Source organism: Syngnathoides biaculeatus, chromosome 17 (genome assembly GCF_019802595.1).
Source record: "Syngnathoides biaculeatus isolate LvHL_M chromosome 17, ASM1980259v1, whole genome shotgun sequence".
Classification (NCBI taxonomy): Eukaryota; Metazoa; Chordata; class Actinopteri; order Syngnathiformes; family Syngnathidae; genus Syngnathoides; species Syngnathoides biaculeatus.
Window position 1 is genome coordinate 7,753,365 of NC_084656.1, and position 10,111 is coordinate 7,763,475.

At 39.6% G+C, this 10,111-nt stretch overlaps 1 protein-coding gene across 1 annotated transcript in view; it reads left to right on the forward strand.

The window, feature by feature from the left end:
• Positions 1–5,541, forward strand: part of onecut2 (one cut homeobox 2) — a 32,583-nt gene extending 27,042 nt beyond the window's left edge. The window contains exon 2 of the mRNA XM_061801410.1: positions 5,252–5,541. Coding sequence (XP_061657394.1) covers positions 5,252–5,541 — 290 coding nt within the window. The remainder of the gene's footprint in view (positions 1–5,251) is intronic.
• Positions 5,542–10,111: the final 4,570 nt, after the last annotated feature.

A 10,111-nucleotide genomic window follows, 5' to 3' on the forward strand; every position in this document is an offset into this window, starting at 1 on the left:
TCTTTTCTGCCACTCCTGACTTCTGTATGCAGTACTACGAAACTTTGCTATTGCTTGTAAGTAGTCACTACTTCCCCGAGTCTCCACTACTCTTTCCCATAACTTCATTGTGTGTCTCATCTATTTTATTCCTCTGTAATTCCCACAGCTCTGCACATCACCTTTGTATCATGGAATTACCTCAAAATACTGTACTTACAAAGGGCACTATACATATTGGGATGCCTGGCATCAATTTACCAAACTGCACTGACTGTCTTTTTTCAACTCAACCTGTGATTCACTGTATAAATTAAAATCTCATGGCACAAAAAGTGGATACATGAATTACTATATGTACTTCCTGCCATCAAATAAAAGAGCATTTATTTGTTCTGTCAGTCATTGTGCCTCACAAGCATTAAAAGAGGAACAAAGATACAGTATTTATTGTCAATAAATATTTTTTTAACAATTAAGTAAAATGTGATCATTTCCTGGGCACAGCTGAAAATCTCTCACAGCACACCGGCTGGGAATCATTGATTTAAAGTGTTTTTGGTCATCTATTGTACTCGTGTCCTTGCTTTTCCTCTCTTTACTCACATCTACTTCTCTTTTACATGGCCTTCCACTCCAATATGTGTCTCTCTATCTCTATCCTTGTACACACATCATATATTTAAAAGAACATTTGGAAACCGTGGATTTTGATAAACTGCTGTTTGTTGTATGTTAGTAGCGCTTGAGAATGAACATGTACAATACAAGCAATAATGTAGAATACAATAGAAGTGTGGAATGATACTCTACTTTTATTTACAGAGACCAAAGGAAAAAGATGACATACCTTTTCTATGATTAAGAGACCCATTACATAATAGTCATTTGTTGCCATACTTTCATAAGTTTAATTAAGTGAATGCTCGCTAACTATAAGTAATACACAAAACCTGCTTCCCAGTTATCTGTTACTGTTTATAGGATTCTGGTTTTCTTTTTAAAGTGCTGAGTCCACATCATGTGGACTTTCAACTGTAATCCAACTATTATGTCAGTTCATCAGTGGTATCACTCAGGGCCCAAGTCTATGGGTTAGTTGAGTCTTGGAGTCACACGGGGACAAATGGAAATGTTTTTGTCGATTGTGCTTTGAGGAAGAAAGAATTGACTGCTAGTCTCCTTTTTTGTCCAATAATACAGCGGTGAATAATACTGACATAACAAGATTGATTGCAGCAAAGTCACCAGGGGACTGATTACAATGATGTTACTGTACTACTGGATGTATTACAATAGCTGAGACGAAGGAGGTAAACTATCCAAGTGATCTTCCATATTTTCTGCTGATAATGTCTGTGCTGATAGACACATTTAGCAACACTGATTTGCAGCAGCAAGCTGATGAAAGACAGAGTAACCCTGCCTTATTGATCGTATTGATCCCGTCTCACCCTTAAAGAATACAACCCCTCCCCTTTGACGCTCACCAACCACTTTATTCTCAACCCTCCCCTTTGTTTTCAGACCGGTAAACCCCTTTTGAATAATATAATTGCACATTTGATCCTCACTGTAACCCCGATCAGAGGGTGAAGGAAATAAAAATAGTGATTGAATCGCTCAAGCGTGCTCCTCGTTCATTGATGGCAGCGGTCGTGTTTGTGTGTGTCTGAGTGTTTGTTGAAGACTCTCCTTTTACATTGACACTTGACTTTTCTGCCCCCCCCCCCCAAAAAAAAAACATTGTCTGGTGAAAACTGCTGCTGAGCTGCATTTTATTAAGCTACAGTAAGCGGGAAACTGGGGAAACAAAGAAGAACCTTATTATTGTTATTTCATTGTTTTAGGCGAAATGTACTTTATCAGCTATTAACAGATTTATGCTTTCAAGACCTGTTCAGACTTGAGCTTATAGAAATACTTCAAATAACAAATTTTTCAATTGTTTTAGTACACTGAGTTGGCGTCAACACAAAATACTGGTGTGCTTGTACATGCGTTATCAAATGTATTTTTTATTATAGCTCTGTTCCAATGAGGAATTCGTAACCACGCGTCACATACATACATTTATAAACATATATTGTATGTGTATATATATTCATATTTCCAGATATTAAATTAATTATTTTAATAGAAGACTAACATTTACTAGAGAAAAAAATCTGCACAAAGAAACAATAGTTAGGAACCAAATGGGTTGGAGCACACTGTAGCACGTATAATTGGACAGAATGGTATACAAATGGTATACAACTCATGAGAATCGCCACACTATATTATATATATATATTTGTCAGGTTAAAATGTATGATTTTTAGTATGTTATTAATGAAAAAACAGCAGCCGGTATGGACCCATCAATTTTTTCACCACAAAACATGATTTTGACATATACAGCTTTTTTGTAACTCCCCCCATGAAAATCCTCTCGAGGGATTTGTTTTCGATAAGAAGCAGGAAGTGACGTTGGAGGCAGTAGCGTGCTCAAGCGGACTCGTTTCTTTCTATTAGTTTTACCTGCGGGAAGATAGCTCGTTGTTCCTTCATGTTAGCCAAAATGCCAGCTCGTTGCATTGCTGGATATTGCTCAAACACTCAGGAGGATGGATTCGTTCTTCATACTTTTCAAAAAGACCCGGTTCATCGTAAAAAATGGATTGCACAGGTGCAAAGGACGAGAGCTTTGTGGGTTCCAAATGACAGGTAGGTGTGTACACAGCTACTAAAAAAACAATAGTTTGGAGGGGACCACGTAATCAGTCTCTCATAACGTAACAAAAGATCCACGTACGTATGACAGGGGTGCTAAATGTGTCGATGTGTGCGTCTGGCGGCTTCTGTGTCGGGCTCGTTGGCGAAGGCCGCCCGCGTCGTGCCTCGCGGACGAACACGGCTTTGGCCGGGCTGGCTCATAAATACTATCTGAGTCTGTTTTTAGAAGTGATCCCCATATCATCTAAATATGGCTCGAAACAATAGGGTAATATTGCCCTGGACACTTCACTCGATTATGAGATGTTCTCTTCTTTGAAAAGAGCTTCCTTCTCTAAAGGTGCATGTCCCATAGTAGGGGCCACAGTGTGTTTTTTCAATGGCGAATGTTCGGGGTGATGTGATGGACAGTAAATACAGCCAATATGGCGACCACTTGGATGCCAAATGACACTTCTACAACTTTGCGCGTGGACGACGCGCTCTCCCCTCATATTCATTTTTTCGTATGCACATTGAAATGAATAATGTTCTATATATTTTTCATTTCAATATCTATTTTAGAATGTTTATAGGGATGACACTTAACCTTTCAATGTAGGGGCAAATAAGGGCAGTTTTTAGAAGTGAATGTACATGACCACTGTGTAGAGAACTCTTTATTATGGCAGTGATGAGTGTGCTCATACCTGTGATATTTTTAAGCAATGCAAGAGGGTCCTGGGAACAAGTAGACCCTCTCATTCCCTTTAAGAAACCCTCAACCTCCTGCTACATTACCTTAATGAGTTGTGAATGTGTGACAATGGGCAGAGCAAAGATGTGTACTGGTGCTGAGAAGGAAGGTGCAGGAAAGGCTGAGCAAATGGATTCCATGTTGCTGGGAAAGAGGTCCATGAGCCTATTACAATGCTCCTCTTTTTGGAAACGGTTGATGGTACTTCAAGTGGAGTTTCAGTAGGTGAGTTACTGTGGAAAACAATGATTTCATGTTCCCAAAGAGGTTATTAATTTTATTGGAGTGAAATTGGAACCTGTGTATGGCTTGTGCCTTAGAGTAGACTTTTTGGTGGTCATGGTCGACCTCCTTGTGGGTATACACATGGGAAAAATGATTTTGTTATTGTTAAATGATTGTAATATTTCATTTCATGTACTTTTTCGTTTGATAGGTCTAAGATAAAGCTAAAGCAGGGTCAAAGATGAAGGAGAGATGGAATGTGGGTTCTTAGATGGAAAGACATGGGTAAAACACAGCAAACTGATTTTGTGGAATTTGAATGTTGGGACAATGATGGGAAAAGCTCGGGAATTAGTGGACATGATGATTAGGAGGATATAGTGTGTCCAAGAAGACAGTAAGGCTAGATGTTTTGGGGCAAAGTTTGTATGGTTTTATCATGGTGTAGCCTGGATGAGAAATAGTGTAAAGGTTGCGTTTAACATGATTAGTGGCTGTGTCCGACTGGTGGCTTATGAAAGAGAAATACTGGAAGGAATCAGACAAAGTGGTTCTCAGCATTCCAGACAGAGAGAGAGTTGCATGTTCTTCCTGTTCCTGTGTGGGTTTTCTCTGGGAACCCCGGTTTCCTCCCACATCTTGAAAACATGCATTCATTGGAGATTGTAGACTGCCCTTTGGTGATATTGTGAGTGCGACTGTCGTTTGTCTCTATGTGCCCTGTGATTGGCTGGCAACCAGTTCCGTTCAGTACCCTGCCTACTGGCTGATGACAGCTGGGATAGGCTCCAGAACTCCCGTGGCTCTCGTGAGAATAGGCGCCACAGAAAATTAATGGATGGAGGAAGTAGAATCTACTTTTATACAAGTGTCTTTACCGTTATTGATCAAGTTATATGAAAATAGCCCCTACAAAGAATTCAATGACTGGCAGATTCCACAAATCAACTCAATTTGTAATTCATTCATAACGGTGAAGAAATGGACTAGGATTTTTTTTTTTAATATATTTTTTTAAATTTCCCTGGAGGCCCACTTCTATGCCTTTCTGTGACCCTTCCCAGTCTCTCTGCATTTCGGTCCCAACCATTTGATGACACTCTTAGTTTGGTGACCAATCCTGTCAGAGAACACAGTTTTTAAAAAGCTCGCAGTGGCAAGGAAGTGCTGATCAGTTGTTAGGCCTCTTCTTGGTCTAATGATGTCAAAACATGAACAGCATCATGAAGACTGCAGCAAGTATTTGCTGTACATCCCATTTATAATTGGACTAGGGCCATTCATGGATCAAATGCATGTGAATTTTGCTGTCCAGCTCCTTGTTAAGAGAATTGCAAATTCTACAAAAAGTACAATTACCTTGAACAGTTGGACATGTTCCTCTTCAAATTTAGAGAATGTTGAATTCTGTTTACGTATCAACGTTGTAGTTTTAGGTTCGTTATGAAATTTCATACAAAAGGCCAATATCCTCAGTTTTACGTAAGTAGTGTGTGTTATACAATACAGTACAAGACAACATTATACCAAAAGAATGTGCACGTTTTTTCACATTTTGACTTTGTGGCTGTCCCATTTTCCTCATCTTTGTAGCGTGCAAACGGAAGGAGCAGGACACAGCGAAGGAGCGGAACAATACACCAAAGAAATCCCGGTTGGTCTTCACTGACCTGCAGCGGCGAACGCTGCTGGCCATCTTCAAAGAAAATAAGCGGCCTTCCAAAGAGATGCAGCTCACCATCTCGCAGCAGCTCGGGCTCGAACTTACCACCGTCAGCAACTTCTTCATGAACGCCCGCCGCCGGAGCCTGGACAAATGGACAGACGACGGAGCCAGTCCCGGCGCCCAATCTTCAGCGTCCAGCACTTGTACCAAAGCGTGATAGTAGGTGGAGGGGTAGATGGCAGGGAGGGTTCAGGTAGGGCTGGTCGAGGGTTAGCCTGATCCAAGCAAGGAGTGGAAACTGGGGTACCAAACTTTTTACTTTTTGTTTTTTTGTTTGTCTGTTTGTGTTTGTTCAAAGTGACAAACTGCGAGAGGGGCTGCTCACTGTGACGACTTGTAGCCAAACCGCCTTTTTCAAACTCATTCCCAATCCATTCAGAAGCTGAAGGGTAAACTCTGCCTGAAAGCTAAGCGAAACCACCCAAAAAAAAAAAAGAAAATTCTTCAATGCTGGTGTCTCATTTGGAACAAGAAATTGACACACTAGCCCAAATACCAAAGACAAGAGGACAATATTTGTTTTCTATTATGCAATATAAGCTAGGAACCAACCAATGAACGATTTACGACATTTCATCCAATGTCCAAAACCTAGGTCACTTATTGCCAAACCAAAGAACATGGAAGGATTTCTCAGTCATGAAAACATCAGACAACATTCATAATTCTTGGCGAAGTTCACCTTTTTTTCCACTGAATTAATTTTTCCCTTAGGTTCACATACATTGACAGAAAACCAAAGCAATTTCCCTTTGAGATCAAAACTCACCATATGCTATAGTTTGACTTTACAAGCACTGCTTGAAATTTAAGTCCTACCAAACACAAAAGGCATACAATTCAACAATAAAGTTAGGAGATGGCTGAAAATGGAAGCACAAGAGCAAAAAAAAAACAGACACATACACTTCAGTACTGTCCTTCCAGGCACATAAACCTACCAAACAGTCTGAGCCAGCATGTACAACTGCACGTTTTTGTCCAAATCAGTGAAGTACAGCAGATACGTATATGTACAACGCACGTGAGCACAATGTTGAAGCACATTTTCTTTGCAATAGAACCGGGGCTCGCTGCCAACCCAAGTGGTTTTCACATCTTAGAAAACTCAGGATGCCATTTCTCTAAACAGCGGCTGAAATCCACTCTGCGTTTCTGTAATCACACGCTGTAATGTACTGTATAAAAACCCACTCTCCAAATGCGTTCCCAAATTGACAACCGGACAGAAACATTGCCAAGCAAAGCCAACATCCTGGAGTTGACCCTGGTTTCTGTCAAGCTTTTAAAAAAATGTTTTAAACAGAATTTTTTACATTTGGCCAATGCTTTTGTATCTGAACATTAGCAAAATATTAAACTGGGAAAAAAAAACTATACTGCTAGAAAATGGAAACTTAAAATAATCATACATTATTTACAATGGCATCTCCCACTTAAAGACAGTCATAATGTTAATGTATTTGTGTATTCAGATACTCGTTGTAGATCTAAATTATTCAGCGTGTAAAGCCCAAGAAACTGTTTCTACCAACTTCGCTATGAATGTTTAAAGGTGTCTTTTTCTGAAAAAAATTGTTGGAAATAGTATACCCTTAATAATCCTTAACGATCATTACATTTGAGGGACATCAAAGATGTCTTTATAAGTTTGGTTTGAATCTGTTATTAAACCTTTTAAGACTGCCACCAAAACACCCGAAAGACCAACAGTGGACCACTTGATCCTGTGGGAAACGGACTTCCCAGGCGAATCAGGGCCTTTGTAATAGTTAAAGAGGACAATCTAAAGACGATGTCTGGAAAGTCCGTCTCCTGCAGAGGACCATTAGGCTCGTAACCAAGAGGACAGGTCGCAGCGGTTTGAACAAATTAGGTTGATAAAGAATCAATCCTCGTATATCAACATTTGTTTGCAGCCTCGGGTTGACTTCATGTCCATACGAATGTCACCCAGCCCACAGTATTACAAAATACTGTACACTCTGCCACTACGATCCATCTGTATAGCCTTTCCAACATGATGTAAATACCGACGCATCCACAAAAACACCTCAACTGCCATCACCTCCAACTGTGTTTTAGCAGCCTTGATCACCTCATTAATCATCTCTTCCATGAGCTATCAAAACAAAACAAAAAAACAAAAAAATTGCAACCAAACCAAAGCCAAAGACACCAGTCAGCAGCCCCTGCTCCTTTAGAAAACCCCAGGCTGACTCCAAGCTGGGTTAGAAGCAAGCCAAAGGCTTGAGATTGAGGGGAAAAAATGGACACGAGACTTTTTCTATTTATTGACAAATCAAAACCAAAGAAAACCCTTTTTTCTGCACCTAACTGTTCCAAAAAATGGACTGAAGATGGAAGAGTACTACTACCAAAAACACAACAAATATTGAAAAAAATAAAAATAAAAATAAAAAAGAGCGGATGCAGCAGTGTCGAGGATAGGGGACGACGCTGCGATAGAGGAATGGATGACATCACAAGAGTGGAGAAAATAGCTTTGTTGTGGCTGCGGTCAAGTCAGGCCGGCCAAGTTGGAGACTGGAAAGGATAAAACCGAATGGGAAGGAGGGAAGAAGGTAATGGAAGACGCCGTCATCCATCTTCTTCCCTCCGGCCCGGAAATGTCCGAACATTAATGTGTCTCTCACGGTTGAAGAGTGTCTTTAACGTGTGCCTATGCAGTTTTTCAAAGTAAAAATGGTTAAATGAACAACAGAAACCTCATCAGCTAATAAACCAAAGATTCACTGTTAAGTGCAGTCGCAGTTCTCCTCCTCTTGCAACCGCCTACATTTGGCAAAGCGGTGTGTGTGCCTGCCAGTCACATGATGTACGTTGGGTCCTCTTCCATGTCCTGTAATCTTTCCAATAACACCTATATTTGGTGCTCACAAAATGCAGGAGTACAGTTTGTTAATCCTTGATAACTAGCTTGCTAGCATTTGGCTTGATTTGATGATCTATCCTGCAGGCAATCAATTTCCATGGCAGTCATTCAACTAATTTGAAAAAGTACACAGTCGGTACGTACACAGGTGTTAGCCTAAGGCGTTAGCTCCTCCAACAGGCAAGTCTACCTCCAAACTCCGGGGCTTTCGTGCATGGGTGATTTGTCAATTCCTGCCCTTTTTTTGCCCACAATACTTTTGAGCAGGAAACAGTGTGTTCAGTCCAAATTCAAGAAAAACTAGTACTCACCGGTTGGTAACTACCTGCAATGCTTCCGTCATTTATATTTTGCTTCCATTCAGTCCAGTATGAAACATTCAAGTTTGTGCTTCTCCGGGCTTCCTAAAGCAAGAAGAATGATAATATTACTATGTGAGGTGTACAGTACATGCCAAAGACTCTTTTCCGCACTGGTACATTGACCTGTGTAATATACCGGAATTCCAACATTAGCCAAAGATTGCAAATCAGATTTCATCGTTGATTGGCATCACTCGCTGGCACAAACCGCTTGAAAGATGCACATTTGCTCGTTCTTTGAAGAGGGGGGGACCTCTGCTGCTGCTCCACAATGTCCGACAAAAAGAAATGAAAGCAACCCAAATGATACAACATTAACACTCACTGAGAGAAACTGCTCCAATATCGGTCAAATAGCTTTATCCTTCATTTTCTCTCTTTCTGTATGTAAAGCTTCTAGTCCAAAGAGATGCCCTCCACCCACAGAGGCTTCCAATCCTGTTCACATTACCCAATGGAGGGGTGTTGTTTATGGAGCCAGGGGTGGTGGCCATTTTCCATTCTCACTTGCAATTATGTCTGGTTATAATACAGGCAAAACCAAAAAAACAAAAAACAAAAAAACAAACAAAAAAAAAAAAATATGGGTATGAAACCAAAAATGTTCCAAAGAGGTTTTCATTGCTTGTTTGCTTGAAGTACTTAAAAATTATTTGCCAATGATTATGTCTAGTATTACATTCCTACTTAGGATTTTTTTTTTTTTTTTGCTAAATGTGTATTTCTTTCATTTAATGTAATTTATGTTTTTAATTTAAGCGAACAAATTGTGTTGCCAAATCTCCCACTGTCACCTTTTCCCTTTTGATGAAGATTAGCTTTGCCAAAGTTTACATCGTATGTTTTCCTTTTCTTTCTGTTTGATGCTGTATTTATTTATAAGGTGTTTAGAACACTCTAGATTTGTACTTGATGATAATTTAATGATATTTAATTAGATGTAATTTTTTTAGATGAATATTTATGTATTTAAGAATGTTAGTTGCATCAAAGATGCAGCGCTTACGCTGGCCTCTTAATTTATTCTTAGTTAGCTTTACTTTAAAAACTAAAATGGAAAAAAAACAAAAACAAAGGCGACGTTCTTTTCTGAATGCTTAGACTTAATGACAGAAAAATGTAGGAATGTTAAACTAGACTTACATCTCAATGTCCGCTCATGCTCTCACTGTTTTATTTTTCATTTTTATGGGGATAATATTTCATTTTTTGAGCATAAAAACAAAGCTCTGAATATGCCAACAAATGACGAGCGCTGCATCTGTCTTTTGTTTCTGCTCATTTATTCTTGAAATGTATCTTCTGTTTTCATTTGCTTGCATTCTGATGATCGTGGTTGAATCGGCAACGGACGACGTTCAGGCTGATGTTCTAGATTAAAAAAAAATAAAATAAAATAAAAGATCAGGTGAAGAGAAGGCCACCCTATGATGCTAACCAAACTACCAAAGACAACTGGAATCCTTGAC